The sequence below is a fragment of the Erinaceus europaeus genome, chromosome X, assembly GCF_950295315.1.
Source record: "Erinaceus europaeus chromosome X, mEriEur2.1, whole genome shotgun sequence".
NCBI lineage: Eukaryota > Metazoa > Chordata > Mammalia > Eulipotyphla > Erinaceidae > Erinaceus > Erinaceus europaeus.
Genome location: NC_080185.1, coordinates 75,064,433 through 75,091,121, shown reverse-complemented (window position 1 = coordinate 75,091,121; position 26,689 = coordinate 75,064,433). Strand labels below are relative to the sequence as shown.

The 26,689-nt window shown below is 42.6% G+C and overlaps 1 protein-coding gene across 7 annotated transcripts in view; it reads left to right on the top strand.

Annotated features, from left to right (window-relative positions):
- The window catches only part of NHSL2 (NHS like 2), a 256,157-nt gene that overhangs the window by 136,171 nt on the left and 93,297 nt on the right, over positions 1-26,689 (top strand). Inside the window, exon 1 of one of the 7 annotated variants that reach the window (XM_060183240.1) lies at positions 8,399-8,987. The exons of 5 other annotated variants lie outside the window; for them this stretch is intronic. In XM_060183240.1, the coding sequence (XP_060039223.1) occupies positions 8,945-8,987 (43 nt within the window). In that variant the 5' untranslated portion in view covers positions 8,399-8,944. Of the gene's footprint in view, positions 1-8,398; positions 8,988-26,689 lie in introns of those variants that run through there. One more of the 7 variants, XM_060183246.1, reaches the window with a different exon arrangement.

Sequence of the window (26,689 nt, the reverse complement as noted above, 5' to 3'; positions counted from 1 at the left end):
CTCAGGGTGGCTGAAAAGATGCAGTTAGAGATAGCTAGGGAAGCTTTTAGAATGTTGAAATTACTCTCTAATGAATCCAGAATGACTGCAGATGTAGAAGCACCATGGGCCTTGCCCTGAGCCTGAAGCCAGAAGTGAGCCTGGAACAGCCAGCTGAGAAGGCCAGCTAAGTGGCGAGGGTAGCTCCAAATAAAGTTAAGAGTAGGCCTATGGAATAGTAAGTGTGTGGAAGCTCAACACAACCTTTGAGCACTGGTTGTTTTGCTATTTGGAAAGTCTTGTCTAGCAGGCTTAGGAGTTGGAATTGATTTCTCATCAATTTTCATGCCCCCTTTCATCTTCTGTGCAAGTTTAACCCTGTTGCCCTGTGAATCTCTATGGAGTGGGAAGAAGCATATATATGGAAGTACTACCCTAAATACACAGGGTGTGCATACCGTGTGTATAAAAACAACCTATTTGAACCAGTGTCCCACAGAGAAAGGACAGGGAAACGGCAACACATGCATTTTATACACCAACCATTTTCATCTACAACTTAACCTATAGAACAATCACCAGAAAGAGATTACTGGTGCCATTTTACAGATGAGAAAGCTGAGGTTCTGTGTCCCCCCACGAGGTCCCATGATTTGATAACAAGAAAACTGCAGAAACAATATTTGAACCCAAACAATATTTGAACCATACATCTATGGCAAGAATTAGTAATCCTTGGGAGTCGAGCAGTAGCGCAGCAGGTTAAGTGCGGGTGGTGCAAAGTGCAAGGACCTTTGTAAGGATCCCGGTTCTAGCCCTCGGCTCCCCACCTGCAGGGGAGTCGCTTCACAAGTGGTGAAGCAGGTCTGCAGGTATTTTTCTTTCTCTCCCCCTCTCTGTCTTCCCCTCCTCTCTCCATTTCTCTGTCTTATCCAACAACGATGACATCAATAATAACGACAATAGTAACTACAACAATAAAACAACAAGGGCAACAAAAGGGAATTAATAAATATAAAAAATAACTTTAAAAAAAGAGTTAGCAATCCTGGAGACCAAATATAGTGAGAGAAGGATGTGTCTCTGTTCTGGTGGGGTTAGAAGATATTGAGCAATGTGGTTCCAAGCATGAAAATTCTCTCTGTATGTCTGTTCAATGCCACATTTGTGTTGTTGGAGTAGTTGTACTTGCTGGAGATTTCATGTTGAGTCCAAATTGAGTTGAGGAATCCTTATCTAGTTTTGGTAAAAAATAAAAACTACTGAGGACATTTGTTGAGGTTGATATAAGTGACAGATTTATTAGGTATATAAAAACACTGATGGGTGGGGCTCTTCTTCTAAAAACATATATCCTAACCAGACTTAATGAGATCATCAGGAAGTGTGAAGAATTTGACATCTTCTATCATCAGACAAAAGATTTCCTGGTGCACTTTGCTCCCATAACTGAAGGGCATGTTGGAGATGAAGGCCTAAAGGGTTGGGGCCATTTATGACTTTCCCACATTTTTCTAGCCATAAATAGAGGAAAGGGAAAAAAAAAGCAGGTGTAAAAAATATATAGTTGTGTCTCTAATGTCACAATAATAATAATAATAATATGGGAATAATAGTAATAATAATATGGGAATTTCATCCAAGAAAGTCTCAGGCATCCAATTTCTCTGGAGTTTGGTGGAACTACTAAAGAGTCATTGATGAGGACTGCTAAACAATGCAGACAATCTTTGGGAAAATATGTAACTTACAGAAGACAAACCAAAGTTATTCCTATGGTGGGCTGGTGAAATAGTTCACTTGAATCATATACTGCTTTGGAATGTGAGTGACCCAGGTTCAAGCCTGACCTCCACAGTATTGGTGCTATGACCCCCCCATGTCTCTATCTATCTATCGATCTATCTATCTATCTATCTATCTCCCTTTCTCCCTCTGTGCCTCTTTACCTCTCTGCTTCTCTGCCTCTCTGCCTTTCTGTCTCTATCAAAAAAATTACACCTATAATAAGTGTTACTTTTTATGGAAAGAGGCATTCACAGAGAAAAGTGAATTTAGTGTAGAAAAGCCTGGGTTTGTGGGCAGACAACCTCACCAATGTGTCTTGGAACCTCACCTATTCAGAGTCTTGCCCACTAGGAAAGATAGAAACAGGCTGGGGGTATGGATCAACCTGCCAATGCCCATATCCAGAAGAGAATTACAGAATCCATAAATCACACCTTCTGCACCCCAAAAATAATTTTGATCCATACTTCCAGTGGGGGAGAAATGATAGGTGGAAGATGACCAGATGAGTCTGAAATCTACCTCCATCAGGAACAGGAGAGAGAGGAGGAAAAAAGGAGGGACATCTGGATATAGTAATAGGTGTATGTGTGACTTTGAAAGGAAGGGAAGATGGGGCCTATATATTACAAATATAGGCATATAGTTGTATAAATAATAGTTAACCCATATCTGCAACCTTGGGAGAACTGCTATAGCTTACAATGGAGGGACTGGAGATCCCGAACTCTGGTGGTCGGAATGGTGTGGAATTGTACCCCAGTTACCTTTTTTTTTTTACCAGAGCTCTGATCAGCTCTAGTTTATGGGGGGTGGGAGTTGAACCTAGGACTTAGAAACCTTAGGCATGAGAGTCTTTTTGCATAACCATTATGCTGCCTCCCCCACCCTTGTCTTGTAATTTTGTAAATCAGTATTAAATCACCAATATAATTTTTTAAGCCCAGGTTTGTATTCAAGCTCTGGGTTTGAACTTTTGCAGGAAATTGTCACCCTTTGTTTCACCATTGTCTTCATTTGCAATGTAGATGATAAAATATATATATATATACATATATATATATATATATATATATATATATATATAATTAGAAGCAGGGGTAAATAGCATAATGGTTATGTAAAGAGAATGTCAAGCCTGAGGCTCCAAAGTTCCAAGTTCAGTCCTCCACACCACTATAAACCAGAGCTGAGCTGTGTTCTGGTAAAAAAAAAAAATCACAGTGATTACTTTACAAGGCTGTGCTGAAATGCCATTGATGGCTTAAAGAGCCTTATGAGGTAGAAAAGGCTGCCCCATGTAACACCTTATCATGGCATAATTATTTTAAAACAGAAATGTTAGGTATTGTCTTACCTCCATAGATAGCAAAGCCAGGTGGGGGCCTATGCTTCTGGATGACTTCCAGTGGACATAACCTCGTATTTTCTGGCTGTTGGGTCCTACTGGCATTTGATTAAGGAAATGAAACTTTCTGTAACCATGATGAGGGAATAATTTGGAATATTATGGGTTTTCATCCTTGGAAGTGCGTAAACACTGTGTAAGAAGACTAGTATAATGAATATTCATCATATGAATAACATGGTGAAGACTTTCATAGTTTCACAGGGTCTTGTACAAATTTATCCATTGACTAGTAAGTCACTCAGGGTTTCAGAGCCTCTATTGCCTTTTTTTTTACTGGAATTAATTAAGCCTACCTCAGAGGGTAGCCATGAGGGTGAAATGAGTGCTTACATATAAAGCTTGAGGCATGTGGTGAGCAGGGAATGTGGATGTGCTGAAAAGATCATTTGACTGTCAGAGTAAGAGAGATGGTCTTGTCCAGTTTTTTTCTAAGGTAACAGGAGTATAATTCCATACATTTCCCACCACTAGACTTCCATGTCCCATCCCCTCCACTGAAAACTTTTATATTCTATATCCCTTTGGGAGTATGGACCAAATTCTTTACGAGGTGCAGAAGGTGGGAGTTCTGACTTCTGTTGGTTCCCTACTGGACATAGGTGTTGGTAGGTTGATCCACACCCCCAGACTGTTTCTATCTTTCCTTAGTGGGGTAGTGATTTGGAGAGGTGAGACTTTGGAACACATTAGTGAGGTCATCTGCCTAGGAAGTCAGGATGGAATCATAGTAGCATTTGGAACTTGGTGGCTGAAAGGTGATAAGATAAAAAGCAGGACAAATTGTTAAATAAACAGGAACTCAAACGTAGGGATAGAGAAGGTGAAATTAGGGGTCTTTGGGTGGGAAAAAGCTAGGAAGTCTATTTTAGGTATGTTCCAAGGGGCCCATGACTTTAGTAATTTTGCCTGAGTCTGATGGCACATAAAGGTGGACTAAAAATATTGTCTGGAAATATGGTGTCAGAGTTGATAATGGGGCTAGAAAGCTGGATTAGGGCAGAGAATAGCTCCCGAATATGAGGCTATCCAGGGTTTCTTAACAGAGACTGAGAGGAGTGTTCAGGAGTCGCTGAGGAGCAGAGTGTATTTTTGCCTGTCAATATGGAAACATCTTGTAAGGGAAAAGCAGACTTTGCCTGTCATGGTAGGATCCAAGTGTTTTGATAAAGGTTAGTAGCCCATTTTCATTTTATAAACCCGCACTAGTGAGCTCACATGCCTAAGATCACTGAGAGACAGAGATAACTGGGGGGACCACAATCCAGATGCTCCCCTCCCTCATTTTAGTCACCATGACCCAAGAGTTGTCCTCAACCTCTCTGGGGTTTCCTCACCACCATGGTCTGCCTCATGGTCAGGTCCATATGGTCTGTATCCAGCTTAGCGAATACAGACAAAGCTCTGATGTTTAGAAATGGGTGGAGGTGCCCCTTAAGATGACTAGGAAAGATGTCCCTGCTAAGGACTCCTACACAGTAGTGGGCCAGCTCTGCATCATCCCAGAGGAAAGACTTCCAAACAGTCTGGGCTAATAAACTCCTGAATGCCATCTGCTTCCCTTTGGAGTAAATGGTGTTTAATGAAACCTGCAACTCTCTCAGTAGCAGATTTACTATTCAAAAAGTCAGTCAGTCAATCTCCTGAAGTCCACTTAGCAGGACAAGGCTCCTGATTGCTCTCTGCTATTCATGTCCTCAATCTGGTTTCTGGAGCTCACGAGGGTGACACAAAGATGCATCAGTGCATTCCTTTTATGAAATTGGTAGATCTGGCAAGGAAGCTATTTATGCCATTGGGGTTGCCTCAGAGAAGGTTTCCCACCTTCTTATCCCACACAGAAGGAAAAATATCTATACTGACTGTAATACATTGCTCCTTTGAAATAGTCTGACCAATCCATAGCTTGAGACCTTGTTCCTGCTTCAAGGACCTGGTTTGGAGGGATTTTTGGCTTCCATGACTGAGCTTCCCACACTTTTGTCCTCCCTCCTCCAGACTGAATACTGCTGCTTCCACCCTTCCCCTTTCCAGACTTGTGATTACCCCAACCCCTGCACCATCACTCTCTTCCTAGACATTAATCCTAAACTTTGGCTTTGTCACCAGTCTCCTATATTCTGGGTACTTCAGAGTTTAACTCACATGGTGGGAGCGCTTTGCACAGTCAAGAGCAAAACCAGGGCTGACAAAATAGCTCACTTCAGTAGTGTGCTGTTATGCCATGTGCACATTCTAAGTTCAACCCCAGCCTCTGTTGCATTGCAGGAAGCTTTGGAGTTCTGCTCTCTCTCTCTCTCTCTCTCTCTCTCTCTCTCTCTCTCTCTCTCTCTCTCTGCCTCTCTTCTGTTCTGTCTCTATCTAAATAAAAAGAGTAAAACTAAAAATGTTGAGGTCTTGTCCTGTGGGCAACCAAGCCAGAGTCCTGATCTACTGAACCCAAGGTCACACTGCTGGTTCTGAGCATAAATGTTCCCATCATCAGTCCTCCAACCCCCATGGCATGGAATTTGAGTTATGGAAATTGACACATTCACTAATGATTTCCCTGCCTTAGGACAACAGTTTGCCCTGACTGCAGCCAAAAGAACTTAAAAGCCTGGGTCAGGGAAACAAAAGGTAAATATTAGCCAGGACTTTAATTTGTGGAGCTTTCCCATTCCAAACAACATGGCTTCAGCCATGTGAGCTCACAGCTTCTATCAGCAATAGCAGCCGCCTCCAGCCAAGAGGGACCCAGGTGAGAAGTGACTTCCAAGGAGGGGATTATGGACTCAGGCACAATTGCCAGTGGTAGACCCAACTGAAGAAAGACCCATGAGATCTTAGAATAGAGATTCTTCTGAGCCTTAGGTGGAGGTCTAGGAGGGACACCAGAAAACAGAACCCAGCCCCAGCATGGCTGGTGTTTGGAGACATCTTCCAGTGTTGACTCACAGAATCCACATACCCGTCTTACAGTTTAGTACTCTTACTATGTCCCACAGGTGGTGTGTGTGCATGTGTGTGTGTGTGTGTGTGTGTGTGTGTGTATTCAAAAAGAGTTAATTACATAATTAATCTATAGATTAAAAACTGAGGTTCAGAGACATTAGTAACTTGACCCAGAGCACACAGTGAGTCTGGGGTTTGAGCTCAAGCCTGGCCATTATGCTAATCTGGCAAACTGGGACAGCTAAAACAGACAGCCTGATTTTGCCTATCACCCACCCACTTGCTGGGATTTAAGACTTGATATCATAGTCAAACTGTTTTTAAGACTTTGTGAGAACTACAGTGGTTATCACTGGGAGTACGGGAGCATATAACATTGGTATTAGGTGTTGGTGTGCAACTATACCGCTGTTATCTTGTGACCATATAAACCACTATTAAATCACTAGAAGGGAAGAAAAAGACTGGACTTTAGTCTCTACCTAAAATTAGTGCAGTGGTTCTCAAGCTGAGGTAATTTGCAATACTATCAAAACCCTGAGAGCATCTGGTTAAATTGGTCTGAGGTGAAGTTCAGCCTACAGGGAGGATGTGTGTGTGTGGCAGTTTCATGAGTGTTTTACTTAAAAACACCCAATACTTTTCCAATACTGGCAAACATCAGCCTAGCCTTGTCTTTGCTTCTCCCACCAGCTATGGCTTTATCTCTTTCCTCTCTGCAGCCAGACTTCCTGAGAAATGTCTCCACTCTCCTCCCATTTCCCTTCTTAACCTGCTGTGGTGTGGCCTCTGGGAAGTGTCCATGCCAAGGTCACTCTCTCTGTGTAGCCACAGTGAACATTCTGTGCTGAAATTCTTGAATGTTGTTGGACAGGGCTTGTCTAGGTCTTTGCTTCTAGAAAGTAACCATCTCTCAACTTCAGAGACAAATCACATTCTCCTTGTCCAGAAATTTCACTTTATTTTTTATATGATCTTCTTGTAACAAGCCATACAGAAATATCCTAGAGGTAGATCCTATAGAGACACCCAACCCTTGAGAAGTAGAATCTGACCAGTCTAGGAGGTGAACACCACCCTCAAATAAGTGAAGTGTTTCCTCCCAGGAGGGGAGGGGGACAACTCCTTCCTTCAAGTTGCTTTATCTTTTCTTATTTATTTTCTTTCTTTTCTTGTTTATTTATTTTTTTACTGCCACCAGTGTTATCACTGGGGCTTGGTGACTGCATGGCTCAATCATTCCTGATGGCTATTTTTCTTTTCTATTTTTTTATAGAAGTGAAACAGAGAGAAATGGTGGGGGGAGGGGAGAAGAGACAAGTCACCTGCAACACTGTTCCACCATCTATGAACCTCCCCCCCAACACATCCACACACAGGTGGGAACTGGGAGCTTGAACCCAGGTCCTCACACATGGTAACATATGTTCTTTACCATATGAGCCACCACCCAACCCCTGCATTTCTTTGTATCCTTGGCATGACCAGAAAAAAGAACAAAGTGCCCGGAAGGTCTCTTTCCAGTCCACACACAAGAACTACCATGCCAGTCATCGGACAAGGCACAGTTGATCCACCTAGACTCAGTTTGTCAGTGTGAACATGGAGTCCCTTTCTAATAAACCTCTGTGATATACAGCTAGTTTCCTGGGCCCTTGTCCTTCTAAACATTGAGAAGCATATTTGAAGGAGAAATGTTTTAAATATTCTAGAACTTGTGGTTTTTCACACTGCCATATACCCTGGGCAACAGACTTGGTTTGGATGTGCTTCTAGGGTAGGGGTGAGAGAAGCAGTGAAGAATCAGGGGTTCTGGGAGTGAAGCCACTGGGAGTGAAACTGGAATCCAAACTTCACTCTCTTCTGGCTCCTGCACCTTGGGAAAAGGCTCTTTCAAGGTCTGCACCCCAGTTTCCTCCTGTGACTAGGATTCATCACCATGCCTTTTGCTTGGGGTTAAAGTGGTGGGAGAGGAACTCTGAGCAGAGAGGTGTGACCTGTGGCAGGATAGGTGCTAGCCAGCAGCTGGGAAAACCACACTGAAGTGCATCCAGACATAGTGTGTGGCTTCGTTCCAGGCCAAGAGATAAAGAATGTGTGTGTGTTTGTGTGTGTGTGTGTGTATGTGTGTGTGTGTGTGTGTGTGTGAGAGAGAGAGAGAGAGAGAGAGAGAGAGAGAGAGAGAGATGGGGGGAGGGAGAGGAGGAGAAAGAAAATAGAGGGAGAGAAGGAAAAAAGGAGAAAGAGAGGGAGAGAAAGTGAGAGGGAGAGAGAAAGAGAGACATCCAACAAAAAAAAAAAAGCGTCCTATCTCTGCACACATCTCTCCTCTGGGAAGGAAGGGCCCTGCACGGTGACAATAGAGCAGGGGCGCTGACTCAGACAGCCGGTTCCTGTGCATTTCCCCTTGCCCAGGACAGCCGCCTAGCCAGCGGGGAGCCGGAGGTCAGCCCTCTGTTGGGGTTCAGACTCCTGGCCTTGAGCTGAGGACCTCACCCTAGAGAAAAGGCACAGCCCATTCTCCCACACAAAAGCAACTCTCTCCTCTGTTGGGACAGACCGTTGAGGCTGCAGGGTGGTCCGAGGGTGGGTGGGAAAGGAGAAAGGAAAATTACTTTTCCTCTAAGTTTGTGGCTCTCTCCCTGGGCTGGGCAACCCAGGAAGGGCTTCATGGGGTCATGGAGTGTGGAATCCGTGGGGCCCAACTGACCCAGCCAGGGTGCTGGGAAATGTGTGAACAAGAGTCCCAAGGCAGCCAGTGAAGAGGAGCGTGGTGTCCCCTGTCTCTCTGTCCCCAGTGCCTCCCCCAACTCCCTTGCACTCCACTCTGCTACGATGGAGCGAGCTGAACCTTTCACCCTCTTCTGGAGCAGGGGAGGTGAGTCACAGTGGGGGGTGGGGAGGGTGGCTTGCTCAGCCTGGGTGTGTGTGGGGGGAAGGATTGGGGCTCATTAAGAGGGAGGGTCCTACTAATCTGGGGAATCTCCTAAAGCAGCCTGAGCGATATTGGGGGAGGGTAAAGGGGGCTTGAAATGATAGTCATTTCCTACTGAGGCATGAAAAGAGGGGCCGTCTAGCTGCTTAACAGAAGGAATTCAAACTTGGGTACCTCTGGGGGAGGAAAGGGTGGATGTGATCACATGCCCATTCTGACAATCTGCACCTCAGAAGGGAGAAAAATAAACGTGATTTAGGGATGATGTGTGCAGGAGATAACTACTGCAGCTCTGATTTTCTGGTAATCAGTATGTTTTCTGAGGCCTGGCAGGCCTTGGATGGTGGAAATATTGACTTATTTGATCTTGGGGCTTGACCCACTTCCTGGACTCCTACTAAAGAAACAATTTTTTTACTACCAAAATTTTAGGGAAGCAATGGAGAGAAAAAGGGTACCCTTTGCCAGCCACCTATCCACACGAGTCACTAACCAAGGAACAAGTGCTTTCTGATCATCATTCAAGCCAGACCTCCTGGCAGTAGGATGGAATCAAGTTCATGGTCCTAAGTCACACCAGGACTCTTGTGTAGCTTTTGTAAAGAGCATAAGCCAAAGGGCTTGAGAGTTAGCTCAGCTGGGAAGGTGTCTGTCTGCTTTATGTACAACCCAGGTTCAAGTCCAGCACCTGCTGAACTGGGGGAAGCTTTGGTACTGTGATGTATTTCCTGCTGTCTGTCTGCCTCTGTATCTCTCTATCTGAGGTCATCCAGGAGTGAGAAGGGAAGAAAAACATGAGCCAAGATGGACTAGGTGATGCTGCAGTCACATACCCTTGAAAATATACTGGGAGCTGGTATGGTGGCTGCAGAGGTGTCAGTCCATGCCCTGTCCCTCAGGCTCTAGCCAACTGTGTGCAGTAGTTTACTCAAAAGGGGTTTATGAGCCAAAGGAATTACAAGAGCAGAGTGAAGTGCCTGAGGACAGAGCTCAGTAAGGACCTTGTGCTACCAGGCATGGAGGAGAAACAGGAAACAAGTATTTGGAATTGTGTTTTATGAGGGGCTGTCACAGAAGGAAGGGAATAGATGGCATTCAAGAGGGAGACTCAAGTGCAAAGTTGATGCCTGTGGACAACAAATACGGATCTTATTTATTGATCTATTTATTTTGCCACCAGGGTTATTGCTAGGACTAGGTACCTACATGGCTCCACTATTTTCTTTTTCTTTCTCTTTGTTTACAGTAGTAAGAGACAGAGAAATAGCGAGTGAGACAGAGATAAACAAAGAGGAGAGACCCCAGCAGCACTGCTCCTCCACTTATGAAGTTCCCCTCGACCCCACCTCTGCAAGTGGGAACTAGGGACTTGAACCCGGGTCCTTGCACTTGCTGATGTGCAAGCTCTCCTGGGTGAGTCACCACCGACTAAGGAACATCTTTTCTTTTCTTTTCTTTTTCTTTTTTTTTGGGGGTATATTAACATCATTTCCACCACCAAAGGTCTGTGTCCCTCCCCCCACACATGGTGAAGCTGAACATCTACCCTCACCATTCCCCCCTCAGAGATATTTTACTTTGGTTCCATACTCCAAACTCAGCCAGGAAGACATTTTCTATACATGCAGTGCTGGGTATCAAACCCCGAGCCTCAGACCTGGGAGACCTGAGCTCTACCAGTTGAACTAATGCCCCAGTCTCCAGGAAGACATTTTCTAACTCTCTCTGTGGACTACCTTGCAGAGAAGCAAGGAGTATGGGTGTCTTGGGGGAGGGCAGGTTCCCTTTCTCCCAGTCACTGGCAAGTCCTTGAGAAGACAGAGCCAGTGGGCACTGGCTTTCCTCAAAGGAGGGAGAGAGAGGGATAGAAGGAGAGGCTGCATTAACCAACACACCCAGCCCCACCCTGCTGCAAGTTCCCTGCTCCCACTTCCACTCCTCCACCTCTCTCCCTCCTGCTGACTTCCTGCTGCCAACCTGGCTGCTCTGAAGCCCTGTTTGTGATCACAGAGAGGCCCCAGGAGAGATTCAGCAGGTGGAAATCTTCCAGGTGCTGCCCATCACCCACCAGAGAAGGCCAGATTTATTTCTCTTCTCTGTAGCCTCCTTTCTACTCTCTGAAAACGGAGCAAAGAGAAGATCATTCCTCACTCTAATACATCTCTGACATTTCATAAATCTGTGTTCTAGACAACTGGATAAAGGGCTATATTTAACCTCTGCCTTGTAGCTTTTAATGGAAGGACTGGCTTCAGGCACCGTCTTCCAACTCCATGGGAGCCCAGAAGACCATAGGCTTTTCTTTGTTCTGCTCCTAGTCAGCCTCTCCCTGCAGGAGGGTGTGGGCTGCTTGAGCAGCCACTTCTTCCCCCTATCTCTAAGTGAAGGAGGTCCCTGTCCCACCTCCTGGGGTATGTTCCTTCAGATTTCTTATCTAAAAATACTTGGAATTTTATGAACCTCACAGGCAGAGAAGTAGGACAGTAAGGAAACATGAGAATAGGATAGTGAATGCTATCTGGTGCTCTGGGATGCAAGTCTAAGCTAAGGAAGAGAGCTCAGTGACAAGAAAAAAAGTATTGTCAGGAGTCCAGTTGTAGCTGTCTGAGCAGGGAAAAAAGGTACTGCTGAGCCATGTGCCATATTCTGCTCACAGAGCTTTGCATGCATTGCCTCTGGCCATCCTCCCAATTAAGCTGGTAGGTGGGTCCTGCTACTACCCCCATCATACCCCAGAGAGGAGACTGGGGCTCAGAGAAGTTCAGTGACTTACCCAAAACCACATGTAGCAAATAAATGGCAGGGCCAGCAAAATAGTTCACTTGGATAATGTGCTGTTTTACCATATATGTGGCCCAGGTTTAAGCACAGCCCACACTACACTGAAGGAAGTTTCAGTGTCTCTTGCTCTCCCCCATCCCTTCCACCCTCCTTCTCTCCCTCTCCCCTCCAAAAAATTAATTAAATAAAAATTCATGTAACCCACCACATTGAAGGAAACTTTGATGCCTCTCTCTCCTTCTCTCTCTTTCTCTTTCTCTCTCTCTTTTTTCTCTCTCTCTTACTCTCTCTCTCCCTCTTTCTCTCTCTCTCTCTCTCTCTCTCTCTATATATATATATATATATATATCCCTCCCATTCTCCTTTTCTCCCTCTTATTCATCCTCTGCCACCCTCCAAAATTAATTAAATAAAAATAAAACTAAGCCAAGCCAGTCAAAACCCAATGCCCAGTTACTTCACCCATTCCTGGCTGAGGTGGCATTGTCCTTTGGAGCAATGAATCTGACTTCATCAATTCCGTAGATGTCATGGCAAACACTTTAGTCCCTCGAAGGTTATTTCCTGCCACCAAATTCCTTGGTTCCAGGCCACCTCAGCCACTATCCCTAACTAAGGAGCCCCATCTGGTAGATTAGGTTTTTTTCATGGTGCCCTTGTGGCACCCTCTTCTCCCACATTCTGTTCTCTTTTCCTTGGCAGACAGCAGCCACTGGGACCAGTAGGTGTAAACTATTTTATTTTCCTTTTTTGTTATTTTTATTATTAGTAGTAATGTAATAATTGCTTCCAAGAATATACCATTATAGAATACAAAAGTATATACTTTCTTTTTGAAAAAAGTAGGATTTATTTATTGATTGATGGAAGAGAGAAGGGAAAGAACTCTTGCAGTGCTAGAGGTGGGACCTCATGCCCAAGACAATTCAGTATCTTATCCACTGCACCACTTCCTAGGCTGCTAAACTTTTCCTTCTCGCCTCCTCCTCCTCCGACCCCCCTCTTCCTCCTCTTCCTTCTCCTACTTCTTTTTCTCTTCTTCCTCCTCCTCCTACTATTCCTTCTCCTCCCTCTACCTATCTCTATCTCTTTTGTAACCACAGCACTGCTTAGCTCTGACTTAGGATGGTACCAGAGATTGAACCTGTGAACCTAGGACCTCAGAGTCTTAGGCATGGAAGACTTTTTGCATAACCATCATGCTACCCCCTTGCCCCTATTGTTATTTCATTTTTTAAATATTGATATTTTTACTTATTTTTTATTTAATTATTTATTTAAGAAAGGAGACATTACAAAACCGTAGGATAGGAAGGGTACAACACCACACAATTCCTACCATCCAATCTCCATATCCCATCCCCTTCCCTAATAACTTTCCCATTCTCTATCCTTCTGGGAGTATGGACCCAGGGTCATTGTGGGTTGCAGAAGGTGGATGATCTGGCTTCTGTAATTGCTTCCCTGCTGAACATGGGCATTGACTGGTTGATCCATACTCCCAGTATGCCTCTCTCTTTTCCTAGTAGGGTGGGTCTCTGGGGAAGTGGAGCTCCAGGACACATTGGTGGGGTCATCAGTCCAGGGAAGTCTGGTCGGCATCCTGCTGGCCTTGGAACCTGGTGACTGAAAAGAGAGTTAACATACAAAGCCAAACAAATTGTTGAACAATTATGTACCTAAAGACTGGAATAGTGCCGATGAAGTGTTAGGGGGATATTCACTGCAGACTCTTGTGTACTTCTGCTTTCAGGTATATATTTTGCCCTAGTTTATGGATACTGTGTGAACATATGCTCTATCTCAGGGGACCTGGTCTATATCTAGGTTTTGGGACTTTGTTAGGAAGTGAACCACCTGGAATGGGACTAGAGAATACTATGAAAGGAAAGGTCTCACCCGAGTAATGAAGCTGAAGGGTTGTCATTCCACACCTGAAGTCTCTGGACACAGTCTGAAGTGAAGCATGCTGGGGTGGCACTCATTGCGTTGATTAGGTTGTGACCGGCAGATGCAATATTATTTGGTATGCATTGAGAGAAGCATGCAGGAAGTTGGGCCCCACGCTAAGGTTCCAGGACTGGGGGAAATATAGGCTATATAGAGGAAATGTGAGGTTCCTGCTGTCTTAGGGTTCAAGAAGACAATGGATAGTTATTGTTATCATCACATTATTTGGTAATTGGGTTAACTAAATATTGATTTTTATGAGAGAGAGAGAGAGAGAGAGAGAGAACATTAGAGCACCACTCTGGCATATGTGTTGCTGGACATCAAATTTAGGACTTTGTGCTTGAGAGTTCAAGGTTTTATCCACTGCACCATTCCCCCAGCCACTTTATTCTGTTTTCTGTGTCTGTCCCCTAGACTGCTAGTACTAGCAGCCATTGTGAACTTGGATGAATAATGTCCCACCTCTGATCTCAGGAAATTGGAAGATAGGATGATCTGTAACGACATTTCTAGTTCTTAAAGTCTGAAATAGCAAAGCCCTGCCCACCTTCCTTCTTCCCTCCCCACAACGTGGGAATTAAGGGGCACCACAGGCATCAGTTAGGAAACTTTCACTGAGGTATCAGGGAATTGACTACATTGAAGTGATTGCCCTGAACCAGTGGGCAAAGCAATAGAATAGTAATAGCAATCGTGTTTGTAAAGCACTGTGTTATTTATTTAATGGCTTTCAGTCAGGTGAGTGGTAGGGAGAGCAGTCAAGATGGTCTTGATGCTACTTTAAAACAGCTTGAATTAGTTGGTGAGAAAACCATTATTGCCTACTTCTTTCCAGCTTTCTGATTACACTAAGGAGAAAATCTCTAGGTGGTGGCACATCCACTTGAGCACACGTTACCATGCACAAAGATCGGTGTTCAAACCTGTAGGGGGAAAAGCTTTGTAAGCAGTGTTGCAAGTGACTCTATATCTCCCTCTCTATCTCCTCTACCCCTCTCAATTTCTCTCTGTTCTGTCAAAAATAAACAGAGGTACAGGAGGTGGCGCAGTGGATAAAGTGGATCATTACTCTCAAGCACGAGGTCCTGAGTTCAGTCTGTGGAAGCACATATACCTGAGTGATATCTGGTTATGTATCCATCTTCCTATTTTTATCATAAATAAATTAAGAAAAAAAACAGGCCATCAGAGTAGTGGGTTTCTAGTGTAGGCACCAAGTCTTGGTGAAAACCCTAGTGGCAATACAAAAAAAAATGAAGTTTTTACCTTTTTAAGTATATAATTACTTAATACTAGAGCATCATTCTGGCAGATACATTGTGCCAGAATACATTGCCAGGAATCAAACTTGGTGCCTCATACTTGAAGGTTCAGTACTTCATCTACTCCTGGACCACTACCTTTGTTTTCTCAGCTTGTCTGGCATGCTTTCAGAAATAGATATTCTGATCATATTTATAATAGTGACTTTTTAACCCTTGCTTTCACTATCCTGTGTCTTTTTTTTAACCTCCTGTGAATTTGATCATTACCCTCATATGGTCTTCCGTATCGTCTCTCAAATGTCATTAAATCATGGTCAAAATCTAGTGTGTTCCTTTTGAGCTCTGAGGCAGGGTATTTTTTTTTTTTTGCCCCAGACTTTTATAAGGCAAAGTTTTCTTGGTCCGAAACACTTAATATTAAAATGCATGAAACTGAGAAAACCTCTGATTTTGTGTGTGATTGATATTATAGGAGAGAGATTTTTCTGGGTAGGAGATTGTAGAGTTTGAACAGAAGTTCACTTAGATGTAACTAAAAATCTCTACTGAGGAGTTGGATATTGGGTATTCCTTCCTGACCATTCCTTGGCTGTGCACTCTACCTACCTTTCAATTTTTCCTCCTCATCATCATCCCCTGACTGTAAGATTTCACAGGGCCTCCTCTCCTGTCAAATGCTGAAGAAGGCAAAATGTGAGGCTGTAAAGAGAATTCTAACATCTCTCCCAATAGATTCCATCATGGTCTGTCTGGTCCTAGAGTTCACCTAAAGCAAAGATTTTTCACTAGAGTTCTCCCTGCAGAAGTTAGTGTACTGTAGAGAACCAAGAGAAAAGTCTCCAGAGGCTCCCAGTGAAGATAAAGACATACTCTGCCTCAGTGCCTAAATCTACATGACTTTGCCACCATGATTGCAGGACCATGATTAAATTCAAACCACTAAAGTACTATCTAACCTCATAGGATCAGCAGAGAACCCTCATTTTTACTCATTTTCTTGACTTCTTTATAAGAAACTCATACTAGGCAATGAGAGCAAAACTTGGGGGTACAGGAGTCAAATTTTTAGTAAAGTAAATAAGTCACCCCCTCAAAATGTGATTTTCAAAGGGTTAAAACATGAATATATATATATACATTAAATAGAGATAGAGATAAAGTTGTAAAAAAGTCATGACACATTTTTGCATAGAAAAGGAGGTCATGACTTTACAGCAACCCAATATATCAAAGATTTGTTTTCTCATTGATCATAGAGTCAGAATTGTTATAAAGCTGGTTTTTGAAATGTTATGAGCATTTGGCTGTCCCTCAAAAGTCAGATATAGAGTTAGCATGACCTGGTAATTCCCATCTAAGTATATACCTCAAAGAACTGAAAACAGAGACTTGAGCAGATACATGTTCATGAATGTTTATTGCAGCATTATTCACAGTTGTCATAAGGTGGAAACAACTCAAATATATATTGTCAGATGAATGGATAAAAAATATGGTATGTCCACACAATAGAATAGTATTCAGTCATAAAAGAAACTAGCATTTCATGTCGCAATGCGGTTGAGTCTCAGAGACATTATGCTAAGAGACCAGACAGAAAAGAACTAACGGTTGTATGAATCGACTTATATCAAATGTCTAGACTAAGCCAAGTAAGTGGAACAGAAAGTAGATTAGAAATTGCCAGGGGATAGGAGGATGAAAATGGAGAGTGACTGTTCAATGTTTCTGCTTGGGGTGATGAAAATTCTTGGAAATGAGTAATGGTGATAGTTGTACAGTAATGTGAGTGTAGTTAGTGTCAATTAATTGTACTTTTATTATATAAATTATAAAAGTGGGAGCCAGATGGTGGCAAATCTGGCTGAGTACACATGTTAGGATGTGCAAAGACCCAGGTTTAAGCCCCCAGACCCCACCTGCAGGGGAAAAGCTTTGTGAGTGGTGAAGCAGTGTTGCAAGTGTCTCTCTGTCTCTCTCCCTCGCTATCACCTCTTTCCCTCCAGATTTCTGACTGTCTCTATCCAATAAATAAATGAATAAACATTATACTTTGTTTGCCTTCAAGGTTATCACTGGGGCTCAGTGCCTGCACCATGAATCCACTGCTCCTGGCAGCCATCTTTTTCCATTTGTTCTTATTGTTGGGTAGGATAGAGAGAAACTGAGAAAGGAGAGGAAGATAGAGAGGGGGTGAGAAAGACAGACACCTGCAGACCTGTTTCACTGCTTTAGAAGTGACCTCCCTGCAGATGGGGAGCTGGGGGCTTAAATGGGAATCCTTGTGATGCTCCTTGTGCTTTGTACTAAGTGCACTTAACCTGATGCACTACCGCCCCCCCCATTTTTTTTTTAAATTATCAAAATAGAAGAGGCAGCTGGTGACGCCTCCAGTAGAGTACACGCATTGCTACGTGCAAGGATCCTAGTTCAATACCCTGGTCCCCGCATGTGGGGAAGTTTGGGGTGAAGAGAGCATTAGAGCAGTAGAGTAACACGTTACTCTTTCAATAAATTTTCTGACAGAAAACCAAATACCTTTCTCTTTGTCCATTTTGTGTGCACTGAAATATTGAAAATGCACTTCCTATCCTCCAATGATTTATATCTTGATCAGGGAGACAAAAGCAGGTATTGTAAGGATAGTTAAGCAAATATTTCCATTCTTGAAGCTCCAAAATCCCAAGTTAAATCTCCAGCACCACCATAAGCCAAAGCAGAGCTGTACTCTAGAAAAATAAATCAATTCATTAAATAAAATCAGGTGTTTTAGATGCATCAGACATCCATAGGTCCCCCTGGTAGCTGCTTTCTCCTGCATTACCTTAGACCTACCCCTTTCATTTCCTCATAAAGGGGATGAGAATAATGATAATTGTAACACCTGCTTTGCCTACTTCACAGAATGGATGGAAGGCTCCAATGAAAAGATAATTGTAGAAGTGCCTTGTGAGAAAACCATATTCAAATTTCAGTTATACATCAAATCAGCCACAGGAGTTAAATGACAGTATAGGATTATCAGGAAAAGAATATCACAGGATTCAAGCCTGAGGCACCAAAGGTCCCAAATTCAGTCCCCAGCACCACCATAAGCCAGAGTGCTCTACTGAAATGGTGTAGGTGTGTGTGTGTGTGTGTGTGTGTGTGTGTGTGTGTGTGTGTGTGTGTGTGTGAGAGAGAGAGAGAGATCATATGCAGACCAGCAAGATAGCTCACTTGGATAGTGCATTTGCTTTGTTGTAGGCACAATCCAAATTCAAGCCTGTTCCAACTTCACTGAATGAAACTTCAGTGCTGTGGTGTTTTTCTCTTCATCTATCCCTACTTCTTTCTGTCTAAAAAAGTTGGTGAAGCCCCAGTGATGATCAGAATAAATAAATAGTAAACACACACACACACAATATAGTTCTAAAGGAGGCACTGTTTTACTTACTATGGTTTCCAGAAGACTGGTTTGAAATGGACCTTGAGGTATGAGTGACTGTTTAACAAGGTATGGAGGGAGGGGTTGCATATCTGGAGTTTGAGGGGAGAAAACTGGACAAGGGAAAAAAGATGGGCAGTTGCTCACAGTTGTTGAAGAGGTCACTGGGCTACGCAGAACTGCAGAAAGGGGTGGTAATGGAGATGATGAGCTGAGCCTGACTGGCAGAGCCCCCCAGCACCAAACTGTGACCAGAACTTACTTCTGTGAAAGCCAGCCAGCCCCTGAGGAAGCAAGGAAGAGCAAAGGAAGAGAGCAAATGTCAGAAGGCAGAGTACTCTACACTCAGGCCTCCTGCTCTCCCCACACATCATTTACCACATACATAATTTGATCACCACATTAAGGATCATTATATGAAGCATCAGAAGTAAATCAGCAAGTATTTACAGCTGAAAATGAAAATCCATCTCTTAAGCCACCCCCACCCTCAAACAGGCAACTCCAGCTTCTTTCAAGGACTACATTTTGTTTTTGTTTTTGTTTTTAACAAAAGCACTAATAAGCTCTGTCTTATGGTGGTCCTGGGGATTGAACTTCGGATTTCAGAACCTCAGACATAAAAGTCTTTTTGTATAACAATTATGTTGTCTCCCCAGCCAAACTATATCCTTATCAGTGTGCTGTGAGTGATTCCAGATGTTTTTCTATGAATATACCTATTCATATACCTATACACATCTTCTTACATAAAAGGGATTCTATATACATTTTTGTGCAGAGCCTTGATTTCTCTTTTTCTTTTCTTTTTTGTCTTTTGGGGTTTTGTTGTTTGGTTGGTTGGTTGGTTTTCTTTTGTTTTAGTCTGCACAGGGGCTTTACCACTCCAGGCCAACTTTTTCACATAGAAAGATGGAGACAAAAACACCCAGTTCCTAAGCTTCCCTCACTGCAGTTGGGATCTGGCTTGAAGTTGGGTCCTACACATGACAAAGCAAGAGGACTTTCTAAGTGAGCTATCTTGCTGACCCAAGCCTAGATTCCTTTCTTTCTTTCTTTCTTTCTTTCTTTCTTTCTTTCTTTCTTTCTTTCTTTCTTTCTTTCCACCTGGGATTTTGGAGCCTCAGGCATGAGAGTCTCTTTGTATAAACATTATGCTATCTACCCATGCCTTCTATTCCCAATTTCTTTTTTTAGAGGTTTTTGTTATTTTTATTAATTTTTATTATTTATTTTCCCTTTTGTTGCCCTTGTTGTTTTATTGTTGTTGTTGTTGTTATTGTTGTTGTTGTTGCTGGATAGGATAGAGAGAAATGGAAAGAGGAGGTAAAGACAGAGGGTGGGAGAGAAATACCAACACTTGCAGACCTGCTTCACTGCCTATGAAGCGACTCCCCTGCAGGTGGGGAGCCAGGGCTCAAACCAGATTCCTTACGCCAGTCCTTGTGCTTCGTACCATGTTCGCTTAACCCGCTGCGCTACCATCCGACCCCCTATTCTCAATTTCTTAAGGGTCTTTATCATGAATAGGTGTTGGATCTTGTCAAATGCTTTTTCAGCATTACTTGCTATAACTGTGATTTTTTACTTTCCATCTTGTTGATATAGTATATTCCATTAATTGCAAATATTTCATCATCCTTGCTTCCCAGAGATGAATTCCACTTGGTCTTGGTGAATTGTTCTAGTAATATGTTGTTGGACTCAAATGTGTCAAGGATCTTTGCATCAATGTTCATCAAGACTACAGATATACAGTTCTCTTTTTTTTGGTAGAGACCCTTTCTGCTTTGAGTTATATTAGCTTCATAGAATGTGTCTGGGAGCATTTTTATCAATTCAACTTTTTGGGAAGAGTTTGAGGAAGACAGGTGTTAGTTCTTCTTTGAAAGTATTACAGAATTCATTAGTATAATATTTTTGTATGGTGGAACCTTTTGATTACTGTCTCAATTTCTTCAGTAGTGGTTGACTTCTCAGGTTGTCTACTCCCCCTTGAATCAGATTGGGTCAGTGATATGACTCTAGAGAGACATTCATTTCGTGTAGTTTTTTGTTTGTTTGTTTATTGCTACTAGGTTTATCATTGGGGCATGGTGCTGGCACTATGAATCCAGTGTTCCAGGTGACCTTTTTTTTTCTTTCTATGTTACTTGAAATAACAGAGATAAATTGAGGGGGAGAAGAGATAGAGAGGGAGGAAGAGAGAATGTTAGATAACTACAGACCTGCTTCACCTCTCATGAAGCATCCCCCCTGCTGGTGGGAAGCATTTTTGTGCAAGGTGATATGTGTGCTTAACTGGGTGTACTGCTGCCCTGCCCCCCATTTTATATAGATTAATCAAAATTTATTTAACCAATTCCTTACTGATGAAAACTTTTGGAATTCACCTCGCTTTGTCTTGTTTTGCTTTTGTGTCTTCAAGTGATATGTGAATGTGACAAAAATCAATCCAACATTTATAAAAGAATATTTAGTGAAAATGTAATCCTGACTATTCTGAATCCCAGCCCCACATAAACAATTCCTCATTCTTTTTTGATAATTTTCCTTTTTTATTGGCTAGAGACAGGGAGAAATCAAGAGAGAAGGGGAGATAGGGAGAGAAAAAGATAGGCACCTGCAACACTGCTTCACTGCTCATTAAGCTCCCCCCCCAAGTGAGGCTTGGGGCATGAACCTGGGCATATGTGCGTTTTAACATGTATGTTCTACAGAGTGTACCACCATCCAGCTCTACAGAGTGTACCACCATCCAGCTCCAACAACTGTTCTCTTAAGTGGCAACCACAGACACCTATCTTTTCAGAAATGATGTATGCATATGAAAGTACATGTGAGTGCATATTTGAGTGTGGAGAGGGAGGAGTCAGAGAGAGCATTTCAGTTCAGCATTAATTTCAGTTACATTATCATTAATGATTATGGAATATTCCATCATATGGCTGAACCACAGCTTATCTATCTTGTTCCTTACTGAAGGTTTTGCTGGTATTTTGTCATTCTATATAGTGTGGCAATGCATATCTTTGTTCATGGATCTTCATATCTACTTTGTCTATAGGCAAATTCCTAAAAGGGACACTGTTAAGTAGAAAGGAATACGGAGGGCCAGGTGGTGGCACTCCTGGTTAAACATACACAATATAATGTGTAAGGACCTAGGTTTAAGTTCCTGGCCCTCACCTGCAGGGGGAAAACTTCATGAGTGGTGAAGCAGGGCTGCAGATGTCTCTCTGTCTTTCTCCCTATCTCCCCCTCTCCTCCCAGCATGTAATGAAACTTCTACATCTGTGCCTGAGGAAGGGGAGAAAAGCCTGAAGTGGTGGAGTGGGCTTGTTGTTGGAGAAGGTAGGTGTTCCCCATGGGTATGGCTGAGGCTCTTATAATTTCCTGCTGATACATGTTACCTACACACAATGTCTCCAGTCTCTTCATATCTGGTGTCACCCAGAAATTAACCAATTCACAAATCTATGTGATACAGGTCCTTGATTGACCAAAGAAATTTTTTTTTACCAAATCATTTTATTGAGGAAATATTAGTTGGTACCTGAATATAGTTTTGCTGTTGTTGTTTTTTTTTTTTTTTGTCTCTCACAATAGATGTCTGTATACCACTCACTCCCACCACTTTATTTATTTATTTATTTATTTTTGTCACCACCCAGACTTCACCACACAGGGATGACTTTTTCTGATAGAAAGGGAGAGACTAAGATGAGGAGGGGATGATACCAGAGCCTCCTCCTGAAATGTATGCATGGCAAAGAAGACATGCTATCCAAGTGAGCTATCTCATCAAACCTTTCCCAATAAGGTTTTTTGATTCTTACTACTAGCCTCTCCCAGGCTCACACAGATCCTCTTCTGGCTCTCCTCCAGCACATAACCAGCAAGGACTGGAAATTTTAAATGGCATTCTTGTTAAAGAGAGGGGCCTCCAGCAAAATTCATTTTCCCTCCTCTCTCTGTCTCTCTCTCTCCCAACTTCTCTCTCTCTCTCTCCCTTCCTCCCTCCCTCCCCCCTCCCTTCCTCTTAATCAAAGGGCAGAAGTGTTAACTTAAGGGGGCTTGGTCTTTGTGAAGCACAGTGCTTGCATGACATGAGTTCCCAAAGACACAGGCTAGCTGGGCTCTTTTATGGTTACAAGAACTAGAGTGTGTTTTAGTTTCCTCGATATGTGGAATGTGAGAACATGAAAATGTATAAATGAAGGTGAGGAAGCCATTTACAGAAGCCTCACTGCTAATGCAGCACAAGCAAAGTGTCTGCCATTGCCACTACCCAGCTTCTTCTCTCTGTCATTGTCTCTCCTACTGTTCCCCATGACCTTGCTTTGCCTGCCCTCCATAATCTTTGCTTCCTCCTGTATCTTTGTGCATTACCTGGCTTCTGGGATACCCTACTGCATGTCAGTATGCATCATACTCAGTCCCTGAGAGAAGGTGCTCAATGGGTCAGTTGGCCACGTCAGTGTCTGTCTGACCCTGAGAATCTGGGTCTTCAGTGCACAACACAGGGCACCCTCACACTCAGCTGGAAGATGACTAGTACTTCCTTGTACAAGATCCCCAGTCCATGCAGCTGTGACCAAAAGAACAGTGTCTGACACAGAGTCACTACTCATGAAAATAGTTATTGACTGAATAGAAAGTAATCCAGACACAAGGACTCACTTTTGTCCGTTTTCTTCAGAAGGAGACTCTGGAGGAGGCAGATGTGCAGAACATTGTAAGAGGCTTTTCTAATACACCAGGCTTAAGATCAAACTGAGGAAATTACCTGCGTTTCTGATAAACTTCTGTCTCCTAATGCCAAGGTGCCCCATGATATATGGAGAAGGGTACAGGCTGTGTCACCAGATAGACTTAAAATCAAATCCTGAGAGTCACTAGCTATGCAACTCTGGGTAAATGCCTTCATCTCACCATATCCTTACCAACAAAACAGATATTATAATATCTTCCTTAGAGTATCAAGGCAAAAAAAAGTAGTCTAGACAGAGAACACAAAGTGCTTACTGCATTGCCTAGTACATAAAAGTGCTTAAATAGGCACCTCTATTATGAGTGTTAAAGTCGTTTTTAAAGGTTAAACTTTCTAGCTTTATCCATTAAGTTCCCAGCAAATGAGAATTTGCTTGCATCTCTAGAGATATGTTTAAATTTCTCTAGACAAACACAGGCACCATAAGCACTTCCTCTTATTGATATGCATGGTCAAAAGAAAAAGCTTTTTCTTTCTGCTGGCCATGTAGCTTTGAGTTGAGACAAACCATCTTATGAATTTGCTAATAGCTCTTTCAAATACTTGTGAATTTGTCCTCCCTCTGACAATTCCATGGCCTGAGTTCAGAACTATTCCCTGAAATATTTCCCCATCTCTCTTGGACTTGATTCCCTGGAAAGGTGTCTTCCCTGAAAATGTGGGACTCTGATTAGTTCCTTGAGTAATAGTAGTGACACTTTCTCCATCTAATACACATGCAGGTTCTTTGACCTGTGCTGTTATCTTTATTTCTTTATTGCAAGTCAAGGTGGTGGATGAGAAAGGGATTGCCTTAAACTGCTTTCTTCCAAACCCAGCATATTCTCACCAGGGTTTATGGTCTTCAGATTATTTATTTGTCCTACTCTTCATTGTTGGACATTAAGAATGTTTCCAGTTTCAACATGATGGCAGACGACCTAATAGGGATTGTATTGTTGTGTGGAAAAATGAGAAATGTTATGCATGTACAAACTATTGTATTTGCTGTTGGCTGTAAAACATTAATCCCCCAATAAAGGAAATTTTTTAAAAGTTTAAAAAAGAGAATGTTTCCAGTTTCACCCAATTACTGACCATGGCATTCCTGTGTCTAGATCTGTGTGTATATGCATGACTATTCATGCAGGATGGCTTTACCCTATTACTGATACAAGTGCAGTTACTGGATCAAATAGTACTTGAATAGTCACTTTAGCTAAATATCTGGATATATTACAAAAAGGCTTAAATACACTCTTGACTTTTACATTAGTTTCTCATAAAATGGAACAATAACACTTAAATCACAAGCATTCATGATAGCATTGTTTCTAAGTGGAAAGGGAAGAAAACTGAGAAACAATATATTAGATAAAATCATTGTAGGTCTGAACAATGGGACACTGTCCAACATGAAAATATAGGAACCATAGCTTTCTGTATCAACATGAATACTTCTTGCAAACCTACTGTCAAATAAATGAAGCAGATTTCTTTTTTCTACTTTATTGGAGAGTTAATGGTTTACAGTACAGTTGTTGACACATAGGTCCAACCTCTTGTCTCCCCATGATAGGTATCTGCAAAATACTCTCTCCTCCAACCTTTTCCATCAGGATGTGTAGAATTTGATGTAATTTACACAAGGTGTAAGCATACAAATCAACACTCTATCTTGTCTATTGCTTATGATCATATGCAATCATTTTTTAAATATTCGTGGGAATCATGGACACCAAATTCAGAAACATGGTTAACTTCCTGGGGATAGAAAGTGACCAAGAAGGCCCTCAACTGAACCTACAATATTTTATTTTCTTAGAAAATGATCCTGGTTGAAGACCCCACCAATGTGTCCTGGAGCTCAGCTTCCCCAGAGTCACACCCTACTAGGGAAAGAGAGAGGCAGACTGGGGGTATGGACCGACCAGTCAACACCCATGTTCAGCGGGGAAGCAATTACAGAAGCCAGACCTTCTACCTTCTGCATCCCTCAACGACCCTGGGTCCATGCTCCCAGAGGGATAGAGAATGGGAAAGCTATCAGGGGAGGGGGTGGGTTATGGGGATTGGGTGTTGGGAATTGTGTGGAGTTGTACCCCTCCTACCTTATGCTTTTGTTCACTAATCCTTTCTTAAATAAAAAATTAAAAAAAAAAAAAGAAAATGATCCTGGAGCTAATATAGGGAATTGCATTTGTTCCATATATTTTTCCACATGCTTAAAATAGGTCATTATCTAAAAACCAGAAGAAAAGTCAGGTAAATAGCTCACTGGGTAAAGTGCATGCCTTGGCATGTGTATATCTCAAGGGTTTTGGTTTTTTGTTTGTTTGGTTGGTTTTGGGTTTTTTTTGTTGTTGTTGTTGTCTTATTTGCCACCAGGATTATCACTGAGGCTCAATGCCTCTAATATGACTCCAACACTCTCAGCAGCCATTTTTGTTTTTCTTTTTTTTTTCTTTAGAGGATGAAAGGCAGAAGAAGAGAAAGAGAGAATTAGAGACACCTAGAGCACTGCTCCACAACTCATGAAGCCTCTCCCTACAGTTGGGGACCATGAACCCAGGCCCTCATGCATGGTGACATGTACTCTATCAAGTAGGCCAGATCCTACTTGATCCCACAGCCCAGGTTTAAACTCCAGCACCATATGGGAAGTACTACGGCATCTGAGAAAACTGCAGTGCTTTGGTGTCCATATGTGTGTGTGTGTATATATATTTCTCTGCTTCTTCATCTGAATTTTTTAAATGATAAGAAAATCAGGACATAGATTCTTTTCATCCTTTTTCACAGATGAGGAAAGTGATATCCAGAGAGGTTTACAACCTGCTCAAACCCTACCCTTTTGTCCAGGGATAGCCAGTATTTCAGATAAACTGTAAACCTCTAGAGGGCAAGACCTTGCAACCCAGTTCACTAAGAAGTTCCCTCCCCCCAAAATGAATTATAAATCTTTTAAGTGGGGACTGGGTGAGGGTAGCATAGTGTCAGCAGAGTAACACTTTGCTACCATGTGCAAAGACCAAGCCCCTGGTCTCCACATGCAGTAGAAAAGCCTTACCAGTAATGAAACAGTGCTGCAGGTATCTCTCTTTTTCTCTGTCTCTTCCTGCATCTCTGTCTGTCTCTAGCCCTCTGTTAAAAAAGAATAACAAATGAGAGGGAAAAAAAATGACTACCAGGAATGATGGAGACATACACGTACCAAGCCTCAGTGATTTAAAAAAAAAAAAAAAAACCTTGGGGGAGTCGGGCTGTAGCGCAGCAGGTTAAGCGCACAAGGACCAGCATAAGGATCCCGGTTCGAACCCCGGCTCCCCACCTGCAGGGGAGTCGCTTCACAGGCGGTGAAGCAGGTCTGCAGGTGTCTATCTTTCTCTCCTCCTCTCTGTCTTCCCCTCCTCTCTCCATTTCTCTCTGTCCTATCCAACAACGACGACAACAACAATAATAACTA